Source organism: Opisthocomus hoazin, chromosome 3, assembly GCF_030867145.1.
Source record: "Opisthocomus hoazin isolate bOpiHoa1 chromosome 3, bOpiHoa1.hap1, whole genome shotgun sequence".
NCBI classification, from domain to species: Eukaryota; Metazoa; Chordata; class Aves; order Opisthocomiformes; family Opisthocomidae; genus Opisthocomus; species Opisthocomus hoazin.
Window position 1 is genome coordinate 736,037 of NC_134416.1, and position 24,832 is coordinate 760,868.

Consider the following 24,832-nt stretch of genomic DNA (forward strand, 5'->3'; position numbering starts at 1 on the left):
CTTCTGACCCCCACCCTGCAGATATTTCGAGGCATTTCGAAGGTCCCCTCTCAGCCTTCTCTTCTCCAGGCTGAACAAGCCCAGCTCCCTCAGCCTCTCCTCGCAGGGGAGATGCTCCAGTCCCCTCCTCATCCTCGCAGCCCTGCGCTGGACTCTCTCCAGTAGCTCCTCATCTCTCTTGAACTGGGGAGCCCAGAACAGTTCTCCAGTAGCTCCTCATCTTTCTTGAACTGGGGAGCCCAGAACTGGACTCTCCCCAGTAGCTCCTCACCTTTCTTGAACTGGGGAGGCCAGAACTGGGCACAGCACTGCAGATGGGGCCTCCCCAGGGCAGAGCAGAGAGGGAGGAGAACCTGCTGTCCTCCCCTCTGCTCAGAGGCTCCCGGGAGCATCAGCAAGAGCAGCTCTGTGGCAGCGGAGCGATGCTGTGGTGGGTCTGTCCATCCAGGATTTGGCCACGCCATTAACACGTGACATCTCCCTGCAGCTGAGACTGGCCGTGGTGGAGGCTGTGGGACCGATGAGTTACCTGATGCCCAGCGAGAAGCTGGAGGAGCAGCTCCCCAAGCTGATTCCGGGCATCCTTGCCCTCTACAAGAAGCACACGGAGGCCTTCTACATCTCCAAGGTGAGCGGCTCCCGGCGCTGCTGTCGCTGGCCGAGGACCCGTCCCCGGTGCTCTTGACCGGGAGCCTCACCGGGGCGTAGGGTGGGTAGCGTGCCTCTGCCTGATGCCACGCGTCGGGCCGTGGTTCGGTGGCACCGGTGGCCCCTCCATGCACGTGGGACGGGAAAGCGGCAGCAGCAAAGCGCTCTCAGTCCTCACCTCACCGCTGGCGTCGGGCAGCTCGTTCTTTTCCACGCCAGATTCCCTCTCCTGGTGTCGTGGTCCTTCTTGCTACCGAGCCTGAGCTTCAGGTGGTGTCCCCAGTGATCTGGGAGGATGGAGCGGGTGGCAGCCCGTCCCTGCTGCCATCTCCGGGGGGTTTTGCCATGTGCCTGGGTCTCACCGGGCACCCGGTTGCGGCTCGCAGTGGCGTCTTCCATCGGGGGAAGAGGCAGCTCTTGGGACCACCCGAGCTGTGTCTTCTCATGAAAGATGGGCTGCGCTGCCATGGTGGGTTGGCGAGCCCTGCTCTTGCCCGCAGTCCCTCCCCTTGGGCTGCCCTAGCACGGGGGGTCCCGACCCTCCGTCCTCCTCTGGAGACCAAGCCTTGTCCCGATGCTCACGGCACCCCGGTCTCTCGCCGAGCAGAGCCTCTGCCAGATCCTGGAAGCGTCGGTCAACATCGGCAGCCGCAGCCTTGACGTGCAGCTGGACGCTCTCCTGGGCACCCTGCACCCCCAGGTAAGGGCCGGGCGGCCTGGGGAGGGGAAGGTGGGCTCTTGTGGGCTGTGAGCGCGGGCGGCGGGGCTCGAGGCTTCCCCGGATCAGCCGGAGGTCGGGGCGTGTGGCCTGCTCGGCTTTGCTGTCCCCTGGTCGTGCCAAAACTGGGAGGAGTGGTGGGTACAGCGGCAGCTGTGCTGGATCCAGTGAGACCTGGGCAGGCTGGAGAGCTGGGCAGAGAGGAACCTGATGAGGTTCAACCAGGGCAAGGGCAGGGTCCTGCCCCTGGGGAGGAACAACCCCAGGCACCAGGACAGGCTGGGGCGGAGCTGCTGGAGAGCAGCTCTGGGGAGGGGGACTGGGAGTGCTGGGGGACGACAGGGTGACCATGAGCCAGCAGCGTGCCCTGGGTGCCAAGAAGGCCAAGGGGATCCTGGGGTGCATGAGGAGGAGTGTGGGCAGCAGGGCGAGGGAGGTTCTCCTGCCCCTCTGCTCTGCCCTGGGGAGGCCCCATCTGCAGTGCTGGGTCCAGTGCTGGGCTCCCCAGTTCAAGAAAGATGAGGAGCTACTGGAGAGAGTCCAGCGCAGGGCTACGAGGATGAGGAGGGGACTGGAGCATCTCTCCTGCGAGGAGAGGCTGAGGGAGCTGGGCTTGTTCAGCCTGGAGAAGAGAAGGCTGAGAGGGGACCTTCGAAATGCCTTGAAATATCTGCAGGGGGGGGGTCAGGAGGCCGGGGCCAGACTCTTTCCAGTGGTGCCCAGCGACAGGACAAGGGGCAACGGGCACAAACTGGAGCAGAGGAAGCTCCAGCTGAACCCGAGGAAGAACTTCTTCCCTCTGAGGGTGACAGAGCCCTGGCTCAGGCTGCCCAGGGAGGCTGTGGAGTCTCCTTCTCTGGAGATATTCCAGCCCCGCCTGGCCGCGGTGCTGTGCAGCCTGCTCTGGGTGACCCTGCTTGGGCAGGGGGCTGGGCTGGGTGACCCCCAGAGGTCCCTTCCAACCCCCACCATTCTGTGACTCTGCCTGCAGCCTGCTGGCGCCGGTTCCAGCTCACGTCCGCTGTTTCTCCCAACAGATTTGTGCTCCTGCAGATCCGTCTGTCCCCCTGACTGTTAAAAACCACACCGAGATTCTCCGGTGCTTCACCGTCCTGGGTAAGCGATGCCGTGGGGTGGCTGCCCCGAAGCCCACAGGCACCTGCAGCTCGAAGCCCTCGGCGCGGCGTGGGCGTCTGCGCCGGTGTCCCTGGCGCTTGGTGGTCCTCCCCGAGGAGGACCCGTGGAGATCGGAGGGGTTTGTGTCCCCCCCCCCCCCCGGGGGCTTGGGGGATGTCGTGGGCATCGCTTAGCCGTGGGGGGAGATGGAGGGGAGGTGGTTTAGCAGGCGTGGGGGTGTTGGGGTGACGGTTGGACTTGGTGGTCTTCGAGGTCTTTGCCCACCTCGGTGGTTCTGGGGAGGGGTGGGGGTTTCTGGCCTGGCTCCAGCCCGCGGCTTGGGGCTTGCGGACGGCTCCGTGTGCCCCTAAAAGCTGGCACCCAGGGAGAGCCCTGCGCGCTGGGGCTCTTCGAGGAGGAGCGTGGGGCCCGCTCCGCTCCCCTGGGGCTCACCGCTGGCTCGGGGCCCGATCGTCCCCTTCCAGGGACCCCTCCCCAGGGCGCCTGGCTGGGGTTCGGGGCTTTCCTCGGAGCCTTGCGGGCTGTGCCAGCCCGTGGGGACCTCTGGAGCCGGGCTCCGCTCCAGGGCTTCGGGGGTGGCCTCCTCATCCTCGGCGCTGGATCTCGTGTACGGCCGCCGCCACCGTTATTCCGCGTTGCTGGAAGCGCGCAGAGCGCGGCGGGGGCCGCTGTGGCCGGACGGAGCGGGAGGTGTGGCCTCACCTCCGGCGTTAATGTGGACATTAAACAGCCACGATTCTGGGTACGCTCCGAGCAGTCTGCACCTTCAGTCCAGGCGCGCTCGTGACCTGGCACGGCCGCGTTTGGTCACGTTCGGTGAGAAACTGGGACAACTGGAGGCCGGGAACGAGTGGTGTCCCCAGGGGTCAGTACTGGGCCCAGTCTGGTTCAGCTTCTTCATCAACGACCTGGATGAAGAGTTAGAGCGCACCCTCAGCCAGTTTGCTGATGGCACAGAACTTGGAGGAGTGGTGGACACCCCGGCAGGCTGTGCTGGATCCAGTGAGACCTGGGCAGGCTGGAGAGCTGGGCAGAGAGGAACCTGATGAGGTTCAACCAGGGCAAGGGCAGGGTCCTGCCCCTGGGGAGGAACAACCCCAGGCACCAGTACAGGCTGGGGCTGAGCTGCTGGAGAGCAGCTCTGCGGAGAGGGACCTGGGTGTCCTGGTGGACGACAGGTTAACCATGAGCCAGCAGCATGCCCTGGGTGCCAAGAAAGCCGATGGGATCCTGGAGTGCATCAAGAAGAGTGTGGGCAGCAGGGCGAGGGAGGTTCTCCTTCCCCTCTGCTCTGCCCTGGGGAGGCCCCATCTGCAGTGCTGGGTCCAGTGCTGGGCTCCCCAGTTCAAGAAAGATGAGGAGCTACTGGAGAGAGTCCAGCGCAGGGCTACGAGGATGACGAGAGGACTGGAACATCTCTCCTACGAGGAGAGGCTGAGGGAGCTGGGCTTGTTCAGCCTGGAGAAGAGAAGGCTGAGAGGGGACCTTCGAAATGCCTCTAAATATCTGCAGGGTGGGGGTCAGGAGGCCGGGGCCAGACTCTTCCCAGTGGTGCCCAGCGACAGGACAAGGGGCAACGGGCACAAACTGCAGCAGAGGAAGCTCCAGCTGAACCCGAGGAAGAACTTCTTCCCTCTGAGGGTGACGGAGCCCTGGCCCAGGCTGCCCAGGGAGGCTGGGGAGTCTCCTTCTCTGGAGATATTCCAGCCCCGCCTGGCCGCGGTGCTGTGCCCCCTGCTCTGGGTGACCCTGCTTGGGCAGGGGGCTGGGCTGGGGGACCCCAGAGGTCCCTGCCAACCCCCACCATGCTGTGATTCTGTGAAAGCGCCGGAGGGAAGCTCCGGGCCGGACGCGGAGCGCGGGCAGTTGGCGTGGCCGGTGGGGTGGCATGGCAGCAGCGGCTTTCCGACCCGCGCGGGGATGGATGCGGAGCTGCCCGGCACGCTGCCCGCCGTGGGGCGAGATGTCTCCACGCAGGGACCGCGGTGCCCGCGTCCCGAGTCCCCCGCGGCTGCGTTGCCGTCCCAGCGACGCCCGTGACGGTGGGTTTGGCCCCCGCAGCCTGCTCGTTCCCTGACCGCGTGCTGGCCTTCCTCCTCCCGAAGCTGGAGAGCGGCAACGAGAGGACCCGCGTGGGGACGCTCCTCATCGTGCGGCAGATCATCAACAGCGCCCGTGAGTCCCGGCGCGACTGCCGCCCGCCCTGGCGCGGTCTCGGAGCAGCAAGGCACGGAGGGGCTCCGGGTGGGCTTTCCCCTTCCTCTGATGGGTCCCTTGCTTCGAGTCACCTCCTTCCCACCCTGGGACCTGGGGTGGGGAGACGAGGACGTGGGTCAGCGGAGAGGGGAGCTGGTCTGGTGGCCCGGCCAGCTGGGGAGGGGGCGAGGGACAAAGCCCAGGGAAGGGAGGATGTTTGGGATCGACGGCTCCGTGCTCGGCAGCTCAAGAACATCGCTGAGCTTCAGACTTTGTCTTTTTTTTTCCTTTTTTCTTTTTGCAGCCTCGCAAATGGAGATTAAAAAGCCGTTTATTCTTTCATCTATGAAACTCCCTCTGCAGGACAGCAACAATAAGGTGAGCCGAGCTGCTGCGCTGCTGCGGGGTACCTGGAATCATAGAATCCTAAAATCATTCAGGGTGGGAAAGACCTCTAAGGTCACCAAGTCCAACCGTCACCCCAACCCCCCCATGCCTGCCAAACCCTGTCCCCAAGTGCCACATCCAGACGGGTTTTGAACCCCCCCAGGGATGGGGACTCCCCCACTGCCCTGCTCCAATGCCCGACTGCTCTCCCAGGAAAGACATTTGTCCCCATGTCCCATCTGAACCTCCCCTGACGCAGCTTGAGGCCAGCTTCAGGGGTGGGGGTTTACACAGCCGTGCCCCCCACCTCTGCCAGCCCGGCTGCCCCCGTCCCGTCGCTCCTCTCTCTCCTGGCCGGGGCTTTGGCCGTTCCACCAGCGTGCCCAGAAGACGCCGTCCCGGTAACGGAGGACTCGTTTTCCATCCGTGCTGGCAAAGCCCAGACCCGGTCCAGGGGCTGTGTAGGACCCGTAGTAACATTCCCCGCTACCGAGGAGGAGGAGGAGGCGATGAAGGGCGGCTGTGAGGGTGACCCTGCAGCAGGCAGGCCCCCCCGCCCTGCTGGCAGCTTCCCCCCCTCCACCCCGCACCCACGCCGGTGCCGCTGCCGTGCCCGTGCAGGTGAAACGCGCCGTGGTGCAGGTGATCAGCGCCATGGCTCACCACGGCTACCTGGAGCAGCCCGGCGGCGAGGCGATGATGGAGTTCCTCGTCCGACAGTGTGCCCTGCCCTCCGATGCGGTAAGCGCGTCCGGGCTGGGCTAAAACTCCTTGAGAAAGGTACCCGGGTGGGACCGGGCCGGTCCCGGTCCGTGGCTGCGCACGTCCCGGGCTCCCTGCGGCACCGGTTTCGGCAGAGCCGCGGCGGAGGGAGCCGAGCGCGCCGGTCTCCGATGCGCGGCGCGTGCTGCCGAGCTGTCCCATCCAGCCTCCGGCCACGGCGCGGTGCAGCTGGCAGGAGCCTGCGTGCTTCGCTTCTCCTCGCCTGCAGCCGTGACCCTGAGCCCTCCCCAGGGCTGCCCCTGCTCTAGGAGCAACGTGTCCTCCTCACTGGGGCTGCTCCCTTACGTGGGGGCTTGGGTGCTGCCGGCCCCGCTTGTCCGGGTGGGCTGCGGAGACGCGGGCGCAACTGCCACCACCCTTGGGCTCGTCCCTTTCCCCCTCGGAGAGGGGCAGGGGCGATGGTTTGGGGTCCGTGGGTAGAGCGGGAGCGCGTGGTGGAGGTGGGCCGTGAACCAGGAGGCTGTCGGGTTCTCCCAGTTCCTCCCAGTTTGCCAGCCGTGCCCTCTCGACGGCGTGGCCAGCGTCTTCACGGAGCCGAGTCGGTGCTGACCTGCGCTTTCCTTCTCCTCCAACAGCCCAAAAAGCAGCCGCCGGACGCCGATGACCTCAGCAGCGACAGCGTCCAGAGCATCAGCGTCAACACGCTCTTCCTCCTCAGCACCACTGTGGACAGGATGAGCAACGTGAGTCAGCACAGTCGTCTCCGCCTCTGCGGCCGTCCGTGCGCCGGCGTCCCGCACCGCCCTCGTCCCCGCGACGCGCAGGACGCCCGTCTGCCAGGCAGGATGAGTTGTCCCCGCTCCCAGCCCTTGTAGGAGCTACGGCCGCTGTCCCTGTCCCTCTGGGAGGAGAGGTTCGGTTTGGGAAGCCGTCCTCCCCGAGGACCCGTGCGTACCCCCCAGGCGAGCTTCTCTGGGGCTGGAGCAAGGCGGTCGTGCGGGACAGACCAGTTCAGGACAGAGCTGGAGCTGCTGGAGTGTGGCCGGAGGAGACCCCAGCAATGACCCGAGGGCTGGAAGCTCTCTGCTGGGAGGAGAGGCTGGGAGAGCTGGGGCTGCTCAGCCTGGGGAGGAGAAGGCTGCGGGGAGACCTTAGAGAGGTCTTCCAGAACTTCATGGGGGCCTACAAGAGAGCTGGAGAGGGGCTGGGACAAGGGCAGGGGGTGATGGGACAAGGGGTGATGGCTTTGGGCTGACAGAGGGGAGATTCAGATCGGATCTCAGGAAGGAATTCTTCACTCGGAGGGTGGGGAGGCCCTGGCCCAGGTTGCCCAGAGAGGTGGGAGATGCCCCATCCCCGCGAACACCCCAGGCCAGGCTGGATGGGGCTCGGAGCACCCGGATCCGGTTGGAGATGTCCCTGCATGTGGTTGGGCTGGGTGGCCTGGGAAGGTCCCTCCCAACCCAAACCCTTCAGTGTTTCTACAAAAGGGAGCACCCTGGGGCTGGAGCTTCGGTGCTGCTGGAGCAGAGCACGGGCAGCAGAGACCCCTCCCTTCCCAAACATGAGCACTGGCTAAGGGGTCCCGGGGATTTTCCCCATTGGCAAAAGACCTTTGACCTGGCATCTCCCCCTCCTCTTCCTCTCGGTCCGGTGCGGGGTCTCCGTCCCGCAGCCGGGCTCTCGCCGTGCTCCTGTCGCTCAGGGCGAGTGCCGTGCTGCCCATCTCCCGGCAGGTCCTGTGGCCGTACCTCCTGGAGTTCATCACCCCCATACAGTTCACCAACGCCCTGACCCCCCTCTGCAAGAGCCTGATGTGTTTGGCCACGAAGAAGCAAGAGGAGGGAGAGAACGCGGCGCTGCTCCGTTACGACCTGAACGGTCGGTACCGGCCGCGGGGCGCGAGCCCGGCTTCGCGGGCGCTCGGTGGGAGACGCCGTCTCACGCTTTCCTCCCTTCTGTTCCTAGGGAATCTCCCTTCGCCCTACGCTCTGACGACGAGGCTGCTGGTGAGCGGGCTGGAGGCAGAGCTCTTCCTCCCTCCAGTTCCCCGAGGAAGCGTCCTCCCTCCTTCCCCTGTCCCGGAGGGACCAAGAGAAGCCCGCGCCGAGCCAGCCCCGGCGAACGGGCCGGGTGAATGCCGCCTTTCGCCTCGCCGCTGCGCCAGCGGTGCCCGTACCCAGAGCCACCGTGCACCCCTTGGGTCGGGGACACCCCCGTCCCCTCCGCACGCAGCGGTGGGGGCTGAGAGCCCAGAGCCCCCCGCGCGGGGGTGTGCGGCGGTGCGGACCCCCAGCTCTGCTTACGGGGCTTTGGGAAACCGATCCTCAGCCCCGGGGGGGCTGGGCTTTGCCCCCCTTCGCCCGGGGATGACTCCAGACGTTCTCCCCTGGCAGCGTTTCTCAGTCTCTGCCCTCCTAAGCCGCAGCGAGCGGAGGAAGCTGTCGCTTCTTCGAGGTGCAGCGGTCACCCGCTCCCCAGCGCTGCATCCCTGTGTTTTCTCCCCGATTTTCTGACTCACAACCTGGCATCGACTCTCTCTCTGCGCTCACGCGCTCTCATCCCTCCCCAGTGTTAAAAATTTTATCCTCACACCAGTGGGTTACACCAGGTGTTGCTTTATTCACAACTCAGAGTTGGGCTGTCACCTCAGTGAGTGGCAAAGCTCGACTCGCCAGACCAGTTTATAGATGTTTATTAAACTAATTACATCATCTAGAATCTTCATAAGTTTCTAGGTAACCGTTCCATTTCTTTAAGTACATCATTTATTAAGTTCTTTCTGTTCTTCTGTCTTTGTGGAATTCTCCCTTGCTGGTTTCAGGTCCTGCTTGGTTTCAGGGTTGTCTCGGCTTTTTTAATTCTATTAGATACAATCCATGCAATTAATTTCTATCCCAATTGCCACACACCAATTGAATGGTTTCTTAACACTTATGAATCTACTTTCTACTTCTATGATTTTATTCTATTCCATAATCAATCTTTATAACCAATCTCTAACACCCAACCTTGCAGGTTGTGTCTTCGCAGCCGTACGCGGGGGACTGCCGGGGGACGGCCGCCCTGCGCCTGCTGAGCGCGTTGCGTTGCAGCGTCCACCCCGCGCTGGACCCGCTGTGGAGCAAGAGGGTCCCTCTCCTGGTGGAGCACATAGAAGGTAGGAAGGGGCTTCTGCTCGGGAGGAACTCTGCTGGAGTCACCTTCTCCAGACTGGGCAACGTGTCCCTGGACCCTCGGGGTGTCCCAGAACAGGGAGGGGACCTGCCCCTGTGCCTGGTGGCCCTCGGTGCGTTGAAGCTCTCTAAGAAGGGCACAAACTGGAGCAGAGGAAGCTCCAGCTGAACCCGAGGAAGAACTTCTTCCCTCTGAGGGTGATGGAGCCCTGGCCCAGGCTGCCCAGAGGGGCTGTGGAGTCTCCTTCTTTGGAGATATTGAAGACCCACCTGGATGCGGTGCAGCCTACTCTGGGTGACCCTGCTTGGGCAGGGGTTGGGCTGGGGGACCCCCAGAGGTCCCTTCCAACCCCAAACATTCTGTGATTCTGTGAAGGGCCATTTCCTCCACTAATGAGGACTTTAATCCCCCCCTGGTGCCTACCAGGAGCGGCGCGGTGTCTCGAGCGCTTCGCCCCGCCGCGTGACGGGACGCACGGCGTTCGCAGAGCGGTCGGCGCCTGCTGCGCGATGGCCAGCGGGGACGAGAAACCAGGGTGAAAAATGTGCTTTCTCCTAGAGAACACGGAGAAGTCCCTGTGCCAGAAGGAGTGGGAAGAGAAGCTGCTGCTGGTGAGGGTCCCTGTGCCGGGGAGGCAGCGGGGCGGTGGGAGGGCGAGCGGCAGCCCGGCACGGGCTGGGTCGGCAGAGGCCGGGGTTCTCCTTCGCCCACCCCGGCCGTGGTGGCAGGGACGGTCGCTCGTGGTCACGCTGCCAGGTCTGGTCGCTTCGGAAGCGGAGATGCAGATCGGCGTGGAGGGCGACTGGCGGTTCCTGCAGGGATGAGCTTTCAGGCTGGGTAGTGGGTCAGGGAACAGCGGTCCCAGGAGAGGCCCCCTGCTTAATTGGGGAGTCTTAAAATAGGGCACGGAGAAGCAATTAAAGCCAGGCAGGGCTCGTCCTGCTCCTCTGATGATGGCGGTGGTACTTGGGTGCAGTTTTATCTCGGAAGAGACCTGACCCTGAGGAACGGGGCACGTTTTAACCTGATGAGGTTCAACCAGGGCAAGGGCAGGGTCCTGCCCCTGGGGAGGAACAACCCCAGGCACCAGGACAGGCTGGGGTGGAGCTGCTGGAGAGCAGCTCTGTGGAGAGGGACTGGGAGTGCTGGGGGACGACAGGGTGACCATGAGCCAGCAGCGTGCCCTGGGTGCCAAGAAGGGCAACGGGATCCTGGGGTGCATGAGGAGGAGTGTGGGCAGCAGGGCGAGGGAGGTTCTCCTGCCCCTCTGCTCTGCCCTGGGGAGGCCCCATCTGCAGTGCTGGGTCCAGTGCTGGGCTCCCCTGTTCAAGAAAGATGAGGAGCTACTGGAGAGAGTCCAGCGCAGGGCTGAGAGGATGAGGAGGGGACTGGAGCATCTCTGCTGCGAGGAGAGGCTGAGGGAGCTGGGCTTGTTCAGCCTGGAGAAGAGAAGGCTGAGAGGGGACCTTCGAAATGCCTTGAAATATCTGCAGGGTGGGTGTCAGGAGGACGGGGCCAGACTCTTCCCAGTGGTGCCCAGTGACAGGACAAGGGGCAACGGGCACAAACTGGAGCAGAGGAAGCTCCAGCTGAACCCGAGGAAGAACTTCTTCCCTCTGAGGGTGACGGAGCCCTGGCCCAGGCTGCCCAGGGAGGCTGGGGAGTCTCCTTCTCTGGAGATATTCCAGCCCCGCCTGGATAAGGTCCTGTGCAGCCTGGTCTGGGTGACCCTGCTTGGGCAGGGGGTTGGACTGGGTGACCACAGAGATCCCTGCCAACCCCACCATGCTGGGATTCTGGGATTTCTGGAGTAGGAGGATGGCTGGGTGGTCCGCTCTGGGCTGGGCAGCTTGCCCTCCGAAGGCCGTGGGGATGCAGACAGGGGTCCGGGCACATCTGACGCAACCCCCCCCATGTTTTTATTTATTGCCCGGCTCTCGGCCGCCCCGGCTGAGGCTCCTCGCTTGGCCGGGAGCAGCTGGGTGAGGCTGCCAGTGGCTGACGGCTCTTCCTCCCACAGCTCCTCCAGGAGACACTGGTGGCCATTGCTGACAACACGTGGATTTGCCATTTTGTCACCGAGATGTGCCGGCAGCTGACCAGCTACAACAGCTTCCCGCTGGAGAAGGTGACCGTGCCGGGGAGCCGGGGGACCGGCGGGCTGGCAGCGCCCGTCCCGCCGCGGCGTGTTCGCAGGGGCAGGGCCGATCCGGCCCTCGAGGCTTTCCGAAAGCATCGCCCCGCCGACAGCTCGGCGTTGGGAAAGGGAGGAGGAAATAGCAGGAGGTTGGTGGGATGGCCTGGGAGGCTTGGGAATGGAATCCTGGTCAGTCTAGAGCTGAGTCGCTGGCTCTAGAAGTCCCAACCCGGGGGACCTGTGCTGGTCAGACCCGGCTCGTGGTCTCTGCAGCGTGTGCTGCGTCTGCTGCGGAGGGTTCTGTGGCTCAGCTGGGCGAGGGGCGAGCTGCACCGCGCCGAGAGCTTCTCCGGTGCGGAACGGAAGGAACCAAATGACCCCGTTTCTGCCCGTCCTGGTGCAGGGCTGTGCTGCGGGTCGTAGGCTCCGTGCTGGGGAGGGTGGTCTTGGGGTGCATCAAGAAGAGTGTGGGCAGCAGGACGAGGGAGGTTCTCCTCCCCCTCTGCTCTGCCCTGGTGAGGCCTCATCTAGAGTACTGTGTCCAGTGCTGGGCTCCCCGGTTCAAGAAAGATGAGGAGCTACTGGAGAGAGTCCAGCGGAGGGCTGCGAGGATGAGGAGGGGACTGGAGCATCTCTCCTACGAGGAGAGGCTGAGGGAGCTGGGCTTGTTCAGCCTGGAGAAGAGAAGGCTGAGAGGGGACCTTCGAAATGCCTCTAAATATCTGCAGGGTCGGGGTCAGGAGGACGGGGCCAGACTCTTCCCAGTGGTGCCCAGTGACAGGACAAGGGGCAACGGGCACAAACTGGAGCAGAGGAAGCTCCAGCTGAACCCGAGGAAGAACTTCTTCCCTCTGAGGGTGACGGAGCCCTGGCCCAGGCTGCCCAGGGAGGTTGTGGAGTCTCCTTCTCTGGAGATATTCAAGCCCCGCCTGGACAAGGTCCTGTGCCCCCTGCTCTGGGTGACCCTGCTTGGGCAGGAGGGTTGGACTAGATGACCACAGAGGTCCCTTCTAACCCCTACTATTCTGTGATTCTGTGATTCATCACCCTCAGCGTAAAGAATTTCTTCCTTATAGAATCCCAGAATCATCCAGGTTGGGAAGGACCTCTGAGGTCGCCAAGTCCAGCCGTCACCCCAACACCCCCATGCCTGCTGAACCCTGTCCCCAAGGGCCACATCCAGATGGGTTTTGAACCCCCCCAGGGCTGGGGACTCCCCCACTGCCCTGGGCAGCTGCTCCAACGCCCGACCACTCTCCCAGGACAGACATTTGTCCCCATGTCCCATCTGAACGTCCCCTGAGGCAGCTGGAGGCCATCAATGCCGTTGGCTCTTCCTCGGGCCGCGCGCAGCTCTGCGGTGGGAACTCTGTCGCCCTGCTCCGAGCGTTCTGGGCTCTGTCCCACGCCCCTGCCGTAGGGCAGCACCTCCAGGGTGCTGCAGGGAGGAATACCTTGGTGACCACGCTCCGGGTGCCTCGCGGGGCTCGGCAGGGCTGCACGGGGTGGGTAACGTCCCTCTTGCTCTTCCAGAACTTCCTGTATAAATGCATCGGGACGACTCTTGGGGCGTGCGCCAGCAAAGACCTCGTGCAACAGCAGCTCCAGGAGCTCTTGGAAACAGCCAGATACCACGAGGAGGCAGAAAGGGAGGTGAGGAGGAGTCGTGCCAAGCGTTCCAGGGGGTGTCCTGATGGACAGGGAGAGCGGTCCTGCCGTGCTGACCTCTCTTTTTCCGGTCCCACCGTGCCTGGCCCAGGCTCGTAGCTCCTGGAGGAGGGCCTGTAGGGTAGGTCACAGCCTCTGGGTGAACGGGGCCAGGAAATTGAGGAGAGCCCACCCGCCACAACCCAACAGCAGGAGGGCTCTGGAGCTGGGTGAGATGAGGGGGTGCCTGGGGACACCGTCCCAAGAGGCGTGTGGCCCCAGGCTGGGACAGGGAGCTGTTTGCCAGCCTTGGGTGTGCAGCTTCCTCGGGGAAATCATCGAATCGTGGGATGGTTTGGGGTGGAAGGGACCTTAAAGACCATCTGGTCCAACCCACTGGCACAGGCAGGGACATCTCCAGATGGATCAGGGTGCTCTGAGCCCCGTCCAGCCTGGCCTGGGATGTTCCCGGGGATGGGGCATCTCCCACCTCTCTGGGCAACCTGGGCCAGGGCCTCCCCACCCTCCGAGTGAAGAATTCCTTCCTGAGATCCGATCTGAATCTCCCCTCTGTCAGCCCAAAGCCATCACCCCTTGTCCCATCACCCCCCTGCCCTTGTCCCAGCCCCTCTCCAGCTCTCTTGTAGGCCCCCATGAAGTTCTGGAAGATCTCTCTAAGGTCTCCCCGCAGCCTTCTCCTCCCCAGGCTGAGCAGCCCCAGCTCTCCCAGCCTCTCCTCCCAGCAGAGGGGTCCCAGCCCTTGGATCATCTTTGGGGCCTCCTCCGGCCCCGCTGCACCAGCTCCAGCTCTGTCCTGTGCTGAAGGCTGCAGAGCTGGACGCAGGACTCCCGGGGAGGTCTCAGCAGAGCGGGGCAGAGGGGCAGAATCCCCCCCCTCACCCCGTGCCCACGCTGCTGGGGATGCAGCCCAGGGCACGGTTGGGCCACGCTGCCGGGTCTCATCCCGTTTGTCCATCCCACCAGTGTCCCCCGGTCCCCCTCGGCAGGGCTGCTCCCCACCCCGTCAGCCCCCAGTCTGTGCTGGGAGTGGGGCTTGCCCCGACCCACGGGCACAACCTTGCCGTTGGCCTTGTGGAACCTCATGAACAGACCCGCAAATCCTTTGGTGCCAGGAGGGTCTCTGCGGGTTTTGGGGACAGAGGTGACAGCCCGGGGTGTGTCTGGAGCTGCTCTGCTCCGGCCACGTCCTGGGCAGAGCTCTCGCCGCTCTCCCGTCCCAGCAGCCTGCCCGGCTCTGCGTCTGCCTGCTGCCAGGAGGGTGCTGGCTCCTGCCCTGTCCTGGGGCTGGGCTCACGTAGCCCCACAGCTTTGGGAATTAAGCCAGAGCCACAGGAAAAAAAAAACAAAACAGGACTTTTCTTCTGGCTTGGCTGCCTGTCCCAGCTTGCTGTGGGGTCGGACGGGCTCAGCACCCTGCTGCGACAGCCAACTTTAATGAAATGTGGCTGAGTCACGAAGCGTTCCCATCTTCTGCAGCGTTAACTCGTGCCTCAGGGGTCGGTACTGGGCCCAGCCTTGTTCAACTTCTTCATCAGTGACCTGGGTGAAGAGTCAGAGCGTCCCCTCAGCCAGTTTGCTGATGGCACAGAACTGGGAGGAGTGGTGGGTACAGCGGCAGGCTGTGCTGGATCCAGAGAGACCTGGGCAGGCTGGAGAGCTGGGCAGAGAGGAACCTGATGAGGTTCAACCAGGGCAAGGGCAGGGTCCTGCCCCTGGGGAGGAACAACCCCAGGCACCAGGACAGGCTGGGGCTGACCTGCTGGAGAGCAGCTCTGGGGAGGGGGACTGGGAGTGCTGGGGGACGACAGGGTGACCATGAGCCAGCAGCGTGCCCTGGGTGCCAAGAAGGGCAAGGGGATCCTGGGGTGCATGAGGAGGAGTGTGGGCAGCAGGGCGAGGGAGGTTCTCCTTCCCCTCTGCTCTGCCCTGGTGAGGCCTCATCTGCAGTGCTGGGTCCAGTGCTGGGCTCCCCAGTTCAAGAAAGATGAGGAGCTACTGGAGAGAGTCCAGCGGAGGGCTACGAGGATGAGGAGGGGACTGGAGCATCTCTCCTACGAGGAGAGGCTGAGGGAGCTGGGCTTGTTCAGCCTGGAGAAGAGAAGGCTGCGAGGGGACCTTCGAAATGCCTCTAAATATCTGCAGGGTGGGGGTCAGGAGGACGGGGCCAGACTCTTCCCAGTGGTGCCCAGCGACAGGACAAGGGGCAACGGGCACAAACTGGAGCAGAGGAAGCTCCAGCTGAACCCGAGGAAGAACTTCTTCCCTCTGAGGGTGCTGGAGCCCTGGCCCAGGCTGCCCAGGGAGGCTGGGGAGTCTCCTTCTCTGGAGATATTCCAGCCCCGCCTGGACGCGGTGCTGTGCCCCCTGCTGTGGGTGACCCTGCTTGGGCAGGGGGTTGGGCTGGGTGACCCACAGAGGGCCCTGCCAGCCCTACCGTGCTGGGATTCTGTGATTCTGTCTCTGGTGTGAGCTCCTGCTCCCCGGGACCCTTGAGAGCCGCCCCGTCCCCGCGGCAGGGAGGGGACTCGGCTCTTCCCACCCCTCCGGGCTGCAGCCCACCCAGCCGCCCTCACGCCGGGGGCTGCGGCAGCGTCTGCCCCAGCTCCCCGGAGCCTCTCCGGCTGGTGAGACGTTTCTGTGGGCTCCAGCAGCTCTTGGTCGCACCAGGATGGTCTGGTGATGTCTCTGTCTTCGGTGCTGCGCTCCGCCGAGCCTCGCACCCAGCAGAACTTCGCAGACCTCCTGCGGCCATCGCTGGAGCAGCTGGGGATGCTGCTCCACCTCCCCTGGGTGACTCCAGCTCATGTGCTCGAGTCGTGGAACCCCAGACTGGTTTGGGTGGGAAGGGACCTTCTGAGGCCATGGCAGGGACATCTCCAACGGGATCCCGGTGCTCCGAGCCCCATCCAACCTGGCCTGGGATGTTCCCAGGGATGGGGCAGCTCCCACCTCTCTGGGCAACCTGGGCCAGCGTTTCATCACCCTCAGCATAAAGAATTTCTTCCTTACAGAATCCCAGAATCATGAAGGTTGGGAAAGACCTCCAAGGTCACCAAGTCCGACCATCACCCCAACCCCACCCTGCCTGCCAAACCGTGTCCCCAAGTGCCACATCCAGATGTGTTTTGAACCCCCCCAGGGCTGGGGACTCCCCTGCTGCCCTGGGCAGCTGCTCCAACGCCCGACCGCTCTCCCAGGACAGACATTTGTCCCCATGTCCCATCTGAACCTCCCCTGATGCAGCTCGAGGCCGTTATATTCAGTCTAAATCTGCCGTTCTTTGGTTTAAAACCCTTCCCCGTTGTCCCTGTTGCTCAGCCCGGCTCGACCCCACCACGGCCGAGCGCTCCGAGCGCTGCCGCTGCCTCAAATCGCGGTGCAGACCCAAGGTCGCGGTGCAGACCCAAGGTCACCGTGGCCTGGCTTTGCTCCAGCTTACGCAGCTCTGTCGAGGACTGCTCAACATGAAGAGCCGAAAGGTCCGGACCTGCTGAGCCTGCTGCGCTTTGCTCCTGCCCCGAGCGCTCGCCCGGGCTCCCGCAGAGCCGCCGACATCTGGCCCGTCCCCGCGGCTCCTCTCAGCTGTGTCCCAGCCTGTCACCCTGCCAAGGACAGCGTCATTGTGCCCCGTGTCCCTCGGAGGCAATCACAGAACCACAGAATGGTCGGGTTGGCAGGGACCTCTGTGGGTCCCCCAGCCCAACCCCCTGCCCAAACAGGGTCACCCAGAGCAGGGGGCACAGCACCGCGTCCAGGCGGGGCTGGAATATCTCCAGAGAAGGAGACTCCACAGCCTCCCTGGGCAGCCTGGGCCAGGGCTCCGTCACCCTCAGAGGGAAGAAGTTCTTCCTCGGGTTCAGCTGGAGCTTCCTCTGCTCCAGTTTGTGCCCGTTGCCCCTTGTCCTGTCGCTGGGCACCACTGGGAAGAGTCTGGCCCCGTCCTCCTGACCCCCACCCTGCAGACATTTAGAGGCATTTCGAAGGTCCCACAGAATGGTCGGGGTTGGCAGGGACCTCTGGGGGTCACCCAGCCCAGCCCCCTGCCCAAGCAGGGTCACCCAGAGCAGGGGGCACAGCACCGCGTCCAGCCGGGGCTGGAATATCTCCAGAGAAGGAGACTCCACAGCCTCCCTGGGCAGCCTGGGCCAGGGCTCCGGCACCCTCAGAGGGAAGAAGTTCTTCCTCGGGTTCAGCTGGAGCTTCCTCTGCTCCAGTTTGTGCCCGTTGCCCCTTGAATCCCTGCCCTGGGAGAGGGCTGCTCCCGGCTCAGGTGCCGGGAATCATCCCAATAAACGGGCTCTCCGTGAGCGTCAGCCGGGGCCGGTGGATTGATCGCTCCCCGCTAACGTGTTTTCTCTGCTTCCTCCAGGGACTCGCCTCCTGCTTTGGGATATGTGCAATAAATCACCTGGAGGAAACCCTGGCCAAGCTGGAAGATTTTGTCAGGTCTGACGTCTTCAAGAAATCCGTGGGGCTGTTCAGCCTCTTCAAGGTAAGAGCCGGAGGGGCCCCGGCTGCGACGCGGCCGGCAGCAAAAGGCTCACGTGGTCTCCTTCGGACGCGGCGCACGCCAGAGCGTTCCCAAGGAAAGGAGTAAATATCCTGCCTCCATGCCTTTGGCCTGGGGCTGGGATGTCCTCCACCTCTCCAAGATCTGCTCTTGGCCTCGGAGGCCGCTCGGCGTTAGCTCTCAGCCGCGCTCTCCGGCGCTCGCGTCCCGGCGAAGCTGCTGGCTTGCCGGGTGGGCTCGGTAACGCGGCTTCGGCGTCCGTCGGGGGACGCCGGGCTGATGTAGAGCGTGGTTTGGCTGTCGCCCGCCTCGCTGCTCGACGGCGATGCCCGAGCGGCTCCCGCAGCCGTGTGCGTGCCCCAGGAGGTGGGGGTATTCCGTGCCCCCGGCAGCAAAAACCTTTCCTCAAATTTCCCGGCCCGGGCGGCCGCTGTAACTCCCAGTCGTGTCTGAGGGTCGGGAGCGGTGCTGCGTGGGCATGGGGGAGACCCTGGCCCGCGACGGCGAGGGGTCCGGAGCTCGGGTGCTGGGCGACGAAGCCGTCGTGCAGCCCTTGTCCCTGCCAGACCCCTCGGGCCGTGGTGTGAGGGTCTCAGCCCCAAACCCCTCCCGGGGACGGTGCGGGCGGAGCCTTCCGGCAGCGCTGGTTAGCGGGCGGTGGATGCTGACTTCTAGTCACCAGCAGTTAACCTGGTTAACCTGGCCGGGCTGGGGCTCACGTGGTTCCCCGCCGGGCGCTGACGGGGAGCACTCGATGGGGAGCTGGGGCTCGTGCCGGCGTGCTGTTAGTGCAGCCCACGCCGGGACGCGTGGTGCTCCGTCAGAATCCCAGCATCCCAGCATGGCAGGGTTGGCAGGGACCTCTGGGGGTCCCCCAGCCCAACCCCCCCTGCCCAAGCAGGGTCACCCAGAGCAGGGGGCACAGCACCACGGCCAGGCGGGGCTGGAATATCTCCAGAGAAGGAGACTCCACAGCCTCCCTGGGCAGCCTGGGCCAGGGCTCCGTCACCCTCAGAGGGAAGAAGTTCTTCCTCGGGTTCAGCTGGAGCTTCCTCTGCTCCAGTTTGTGCCCGGTGCCCCTTGTCCTGTCGCTGGGCACCACTGGGAAGAGTCTGGCCCTGTCCTCCTGACCCCCACCCTGCAGATATTTGGAGGCATTTCGAAGGTCCCCAAGGGCTCTGGCCATCGCTGCCATCACCATAACAAAGGGAATTGAAGGTCCGAAACCGGCTCGGAGGGGCTCTGTCTTTGAGGGGGCACCTTCAGCTGGTCGGGCACCCTGGCTTCGCCCCCAGTCCCCCCCATTAACCGGCCTCATCTGCTGTTACAGGACCGCAGCGACAACGAAGTGGAGAAAATAAAGAGCACTCTCATCCTGTGCTACGGCTCCGTAGCCGTGCACGCGCCCAAGGAGCTGGTGCTGTCCAGGATCGAAGCGGACATCCTGAAGAACATCTTCCAGTACTTCAACACCAAGGTGAGCTGCTGGGATGCCCCGTCCCCACCCCGGGGAGGGAGAGCACGCCCGGGCGAGCGGGAGCAGCCGGGCTGTTCTGCAGGGTCCCGCCGGGACCCCCGGGGAGAAGGCTGTTTGCCGCAGAGCCCGCTGGCTCGCGCGTTGCTAACGTGTTTCGTTTTTTTTCACTCGTTCAGGTTCTGGGAATAAAGGTAGAAACCAAGGTACAGTGTGAGGTGTTAAATCCCAGCTGCTCTCTGCTCTTTCCTGCTCTCTCTGTCCGCCTCTTGCTCGGGGCTCCCCTGGAGAGCAGCCCGGTGCCGTGCCCGCAGCAGCGCTGCTCTGCCCGAGGGCACCGGGAGAGCCGCGGGAGCTGCTGCTCCTCCTCGCCCGGAGCTCCCAGCCCGGTCATTTAGAATCAGAATTATTTACAATCCTAGAATCAGAAAGGTTGGAAAAGATCCCCAAGATCACCAAGTCCAGCCGACACCCCAGCACCCCATGCGTGCTACACCCTGTCCCCAAGGGCCGTAATTCAAAGATCCGGTAGGAAGAACTAGAAAATATTAAGGCTTTTTTTGTTACAGTTTCACATTTCTTACAGTCCCCTCTATCAGCCACATCCAGACGGGTTTTGAACCCCTCCAGGGATGGGGACTCCCCCACTGCCCTGGGCAGCTGCTCCAACGCTCGACCGCTCTGAAGGGGCCGACAGGAAGGATGGAGAGGGGCTTTTCCCAAGGGGGTGCAGTGATGGGACAAGGGGGAACGGCTCTGAGCTAACAGAGGGCAGATTGAGATCAGATATTGGGAAGAAATTCTTCCCCAGGAGGGTGGTGAGGCCCTGGCCCAGGCTGCCCAGAGAAGCTGTGGCTGCCCCCTCCCTGGCAGGGCTCAAGGCCAGGTTGGATGGAGCTCTGAGCACCCTGGGCTGGTGGGAGATGTCCCTGCTCCTGGCAGGGGGTTGGGACCAGATGATCTTTAAGGTCCCTCCCAACCCAAACCAGTCTGTGATTCCTGCAGGACAGACATTTGTCCCCATGTCCCATCTGAACCTCCCCTGACGCAGCTCGAGGCCATCACCTCTCCGTGCTGGAGCTGCTGCCCGAAAATGCTAAAACTCAGAGCAGAGGGGAAGGGGAAAACGCCTTTCCAGCAGGACAGGAGCTGAGCCAGGGCTGCGCCGGCCTCCCACAGCCGAGCTCGCTGCCCACGGGCCGACCCGAGCTGTCGCCTTCCACGCTGTGCCTGGAGCTCGCGGGGCCGTCCCCGGGAGGGAGGACGCCCATTTTCGTGGCAAGGCGAGCCGTGCCCACCCGGGAGAGCGAGGGCTGGGGTTCCCTCCCTGCAGCCGCTCCGGGACGGCGCGGTGCTCGCCTCCCCTACCCGCAGAGACCCCCGGGCAGGGACCCCCTCCGGCTCCCCGCACGCTTGGCTGGGGAAGCCGGGGTCTCCAGAGCCAGCTGCAGCCCACCGCTCGCCTAAAACCCGCTGGTTTTCCTGCTTCCCACCGGAACAATCATTCAGGGGGCAGATGTTAAAACCCAGATTACTGTCCTGGGGGCGACGAGGGGCTGGGGTTTTGTATTTCTCTTTTCAAAGGCTGAACAAGGAAAAAAAATGGCCTTTGTGGAGTTGAACTGTCGGGCCGAGGGCTCCTTCTCCGGGCTCCACTAATGCGTTTTCCTCCTGGGCTCCCGCTGGCACTAACAGCTTCTGCAGAGCATCTCCGGCCCCGAGCTGGGGACCCGCTCACCCCAAGCCCCCCTCCCCGGTTCCCTGCCCTCCCTGCGAGCAGGGGGGGGCGAAGGGAGCGCTTTTAATCGGGGTGCCTCCTCTTGACCCCGTGTCAGCTGGCTGAGACCCCAAACCGTGGAGGGGGAAGAGCTGCTGGCACCTTCTGGAGCTGCCCTGAGCATCGGCGTGCTCAGGACGCTGCCTCGGCGGGGAGGGGGGAGAGCTGGGGGTCCCTGTCCTCACCCCGTGTGCTGCTGGGGAGCTCGGTGACGCTGGGGACAGGGTGGCCTTCTGCTCCCCGGTCACCAGAGAGCCTGCAGCGTGGATAACGAGCGGGGAGCTGAGCCCGCACGCTGTTAACAGCGCAGGCCAAGCCGTGGTGCTCAGCCTGAGCCCCCGTTTTCTTGGGGGGACGCCGGTGCTGGGTGGGGGGATGGGTTACGGTTGTGTGATAAGCCTGCTCCTCGCTTCTCACGCTGGGTTCCGCTCTCAGGACCTGACCCTGAAGCTGTGCCTCATCCGGAGCATCTGCATGATCAGCCAAGCCATCTACAACGGGGTGAAGTGTGGGGACTTCGTCTTCTCCCGCAAAGCTGAGCTTGTGGCCCAGATGGTGGTGAGAGCGAGCCCTGGGGGGTGGCCGGGCTCGGGGCTGGTCCGGAGGACGCCGGGGCCGGTTCCCAACCCATGGTGCTGAGGGTTGAGCGTAGACGTAGCTGCTCCATCGCTGGAGCCGTGGTCCGGGCGCTTGGTGGGAAAGGGGGGTGTGAGCTTGCTGAGCCCCGTCCCCGCGTGTCCTCCGGGCTCTGCTGGGGCAGGGGGCTGATGGCTGAGCTCCGCGGACCCCGCAGACCCTCTGCCTGCCCAGCGAGGGAGGGCAGCTCCTGGGAGGGAGCCGGGCAGCGGGGTGGCTCGCTGCGAGCAAAAGCAGGCTTGGCAGTGAGCGATGGTGCCGCATCTCCGCGGCCGCGTCGCCCAAGGCGTGGGGCTGTCGGGCTGACGCGGCGTGGCCCGTGGCTCGGTCTCTTGGGGTGGCTGGGCTTCGGGGCAGCCGTCACCCTAACGCCCAGCCTGTGCCCTGCGTGGGGTGGAGGCAGATGTGACCGTAACCGTCGCCTTGTTCTGCCTTCCAGGAGTTCATCAAGGCAGAACCGCTGGAGGCGATGCGGACGCCGGTTCGCCAGCGGGCCATGGTCACCTGCACGTACCTGGTGTATCCTTCCTCGGCGCCCGTCCCGGCAGGAACGCCGCTTGCGGGGCAGCGCTCACAGCATCCCAGCATGGTGGGGCTGGCAGGGCCCTCTGTGGGTCACCCAGCCCAACCCCCTGCCCAAGCAGGGTCACCCACAGCAGGCTGCACAGCACCGCGGCCAGCCGGGGCTGGAATATCTCCAGAGAAGGAGACTCCCCAGCCTCCCTGGGCAGCCTGGGCCAGGGCTCCGTCACCCTCAGAGGGAAGAAGTTCTTCCTCATGTTCAGACAGAACTTGCTGTGCCTCAGTTTGTGCCCATTGCCCCTTGTCCTGTCGCTGGGCACCACTGAACAGAGCTTGGCCCCATCCTCCTGACACCCACCCTTCAGATATTTGTAGGCATTTATAAGGTCCCCTCGCAGCCTTCTCTTCTCCAGGCTGAACAAGCCCAGCTCCCTCAACCTCTCCTCGTAGGGGAGATGCTCCAGTCCCCTCCTCATCCTCGCAGCCCTCCGCTGGACTCTCTCCAGTAGCTCCTCATCTTTCCTGAACTGGGGAGCCCAGAACTGGACACAGTACTCCAGATGAGGCCTCACCAGGGCAGTGTAGAGGGGGAGGAGAACCTCCCTCGTCCTGCTGGCCACACTCTTCTTGATGCACCCCAGGATCCCATTGGCTTTCTTGGCAGCCAGGGCAAGTTGCCTGCTTCCAGTTAAAGCTGGTGCCACTTAGCACGGAGTCAGGGCGGCAGGAACGGGCGTTAAACTCCATGTTCCCAGGTTTAAAGGCGCTCCCGCAGCGCTCGACGCGTCCGTGTCGCTTCCTTAACCTGGGGTCAGCGTCCTGGAGCCCCACCTGAGTGACCCCGACCGGACGGAGCTGATCGATACCTGCCTGGCCGCCGTGCTCGCCCTGCCGCCGCCGGACCTGGCGAAGGAGAGGGACGAGGACGGAGGCGATGCCTCGCACGGAGAGGTGCGGTACCCAGCGCCCGGGGCAGCACGGAGCCGACGCGGAGCTGACGTCGGGCGGCTCGCGGGGCGCCGGGGCTCCGCGACACCGGTTTCAGGGCAGGGCGCAGATGCCTTCCTGCGGTCCCGTGAGCCGTTGGGTCACAGAATCACAAAATCACAGAATGGTTGGGGTTGGAAGGGACCTGTGTGGGTCACCCAGCCCAACCCTCCGGCCGGCGGCCCCGGCGTCACGCTGGCAGCCGTGGGAAAGGCCGTGTTTCCAATTCAGCCGGGCATCTCCGGGGAAGCGAGCCGCCCCGTTGCCCCCCGCTCAGTTATCTCTGGAAAACGCCTGGCCCTTCCGTGCGCCGATAGCAAGTGAGAAAACACGAGCTTATCGGCGAGCCCAAAAGCTGCTAATAAGAGCACGAACTCCCTCGAGGGGAAAAAAATCAACTGATCCTGGAAGCGCTGCGGGGGAGAAGGGGCCCTTTACGTAAAGGGCTTTTGAAAAGCTGCAGCTGCTTCCCCGTTGTGGCTGAGTGCTTAATGAATGAAAATAACACGCTGCTAATGAAGTTGTTGCAGCTGCCGGGCGGCTGCAGAGCAGCCCCGTGCCCCGCCGGCTGCTGCCGCTGCTGCGGCTGCTTCGGGGTGAGCCTGGGGCTCCCGCTGTCCCCGGCTAGCGTTGGCAGGCAGCTGGCCTAAAAACCCAACCTAACAATCCTTTTCTCCTTCCCTTCCACCCTGTGAAGGTTTGCAGTTTTTGGTTTTTTGGGAGTTTACCCCAAAAGAAGTCCTGGAAGGAAGCTGTCAGCATCTTCGATTTTGTGATTCGAAGGGCTCGTTCCGACGGGGCTGGCTGGGTTTTATCCCCAGGCGGGGGAAGGAGCAAATTCCCTGCTGGAACGGCTGTGCTGGGGCGTCTGTGCTCGGACGATGGGCTCAGGTCACGGCGCTTGGCACGGGTCGCAGCCACCCCTGTGCTGCCTCCCACAGAATTACAGAATGGTGGGGGTTGGCAGGGCCCTCTGTGGGTCCCCCAGCCCAACCCCCTGCCCAAGCAGGGTCACCCAGAGCAGGCTGTAGAGGACCTTGTCCAGGTGGGTCTTCAATATCTCCAGAGAAGGAGACTCCACAACCTCCCTGGGCAGCCTGGGCCAGGGCTCCGGCACCCTCAGAGGGAAGAAGTTCTTCCTCGGGTTCAGCTGGAGCTTCCTCTGCTCCAGTTTGTGCCCGTTGCCCCATGTCCTGTCGCTGGGCACCACTGGAAAGAGTCTGGCCCCGTCCTCCTGACCCCCACCCTGCAGATATTTAGAGGCATTTCGAAGGTCCCCTCTCAGCCTTCTCTTCTCCAGGCTGAACAAGCCCAGATCCCTCAGCCTCTCCTCGCAGGAGAGATGCTCCAGTCCCCTCCTCATCCTCATAGCCCTGTGCTGGACTCTCTCCAGTAGCTCCTCATCTTTCTTGAACTGGGGAGCCCAGAACTGGACTCTCTCCAGTAGCTCCTCATCTTTCTTGAACTGGGGAGCCCAGAACTGGCCTCTCTCCAGTAGCTCCTCATCTTTCTTGAACTGGGGAGCCCGAACTGGACTCCCTCCAGTAGCTCCTCACCGTTCTGGAACTGGGGAGCCCAGCACTGGACCCAGCACTGCAGATGGGGCCTCCCCAGGGCAGAGCAGAGGGGGAGGAGAACCTCCCTCGCCCTGCTGCCCACACTCCTCCTCACGCACCCCAGAATGCCATTGCACCGTGTGCCCGGCGCTTCCGGCGATGGTGGGCTTTGCAGACTGGGTTTCAGTCCCTGCTGCGTGTTCCCACCAAGCCGGAGGTGGCTGCGTCGCGGCGCCCAGCGCCTGGGAGAGTCCTACAAGCCGAGAATGGGTGCAGAGCACTCGCTCCCTCCTTGCCTGCCGGGGCCGGCTCTCTGGGATGAGGTGCAGCGCTTGCGTAGCCACTGATCAGCCTTTCCTCCTCAGCTGCTCTATGGTGAGACGGTCAGTGCCCTGAAGGACCTGCTGAAGAGCCTCCTGCAGAGGAACCTGACCCCCCACGGGCTGCAGGACATGTTTGCGGTAGGCGCAGCCTGGGTTTGGTGGGTTCTGCAGGGAGAAGCAGCGATGCCAAGGTCACGAGGCAGGGACAGCGGTGGATCTGGAGAGGGAAGGTCCTCGCTGGTCCTCGCTTCTCCAT

At 63.9% G+C, this 24,832-nt stretch overlaps 1 protein-coding gene across 4 annotated transcripts in view; it reads left to right on the plus strand.

The window, feature by feature from the left end:
* The window catches only part of MROH1 (maestro heat like repeat family member 1), a 73,349-nt gene that overhangs the window by 15,689 nt on the left and 32,828 nt on the right, over positions 1 to 24,832 (plus strand). For 2 of the 4 annotated variants that reach the window (XM_075415405.1, XM_075415403.1), the window contains exons 8-27: positions 488 to 628; positions 1,256 to 1,348; positions 2,404 to 2,482; positions 4,565 to 4,678; positions 5,004 to 5,077; positions 5,708 to 5,827; positions 6,445 to 6,552; positions 7,546 to 7,690; positions 7,778 to 7,818; positions 8,828 to 8,969; positions 9,545 to 9,597; positions 11,007 to 11,114; positions 12,657 to 12,776; positions 17,161 to 17,283; positions 18,632 to 18,778; positions 18,955 to 18,981; positions 20,988 to 21,110; positions 21,628 to 21,707; positions 22,526 to 22,661; positions 24,619 to 24,714. In XM_075415405.1, the coding sequence (XP_075271520.1) occupies positions 488 to 628; positions 1,256 to 1,348; positions 2,404 to 2,482; positions 4,565 to 4,678; positions 5,004 to 5,077; positions 5,708 to 5,827; positions 6,445 to 6,552; positions 7,546 to 7,690; positions 7,778 to 7,818; positions 8,828 to 8,969; positions 9,545 to 9,597; positions 11,007 to 11,114; positions 12,657 to 12,776; positions 17,161 to 17,283; positions 18,632 to 18,778; positions 18,955 to 18,981; positions 20,988 to 21,110; positions 21,628 to 21,707; positions 22,526 to 22,661; positions 24,619 to 24,714 (2,070 nt within the window). The remainder of the gene's footprint in view (positions 1 to 487; positions 629 to 1,255; positions 1,349 to 2,403; positions 2,483 to 4,564; positions 4,679 to 5,003; positions 5,078 to 5,707; positions 5,828 to 6,444; positions 6,553 to 7,545; positions 7,691 to 7,777; positions 7,819 to 8,827; positions 8,970 to 9,544; positions 9,598 to 11,006; positions 11,115 to 12,656; positions 12,777 to 17,160; positions 17,284 to 18,631; positions 18,779 to 18,954; positions 18,982 to 20,987; positions 21,111 to 21,627; positions 21,708 to 22,525; positions 22,662 to 24,618; positions 24,715 to 24,832) is intronic. The other 2 variants (XM_075415406.1, XM_075415407.1) reach the window with 2 other exon arrangements.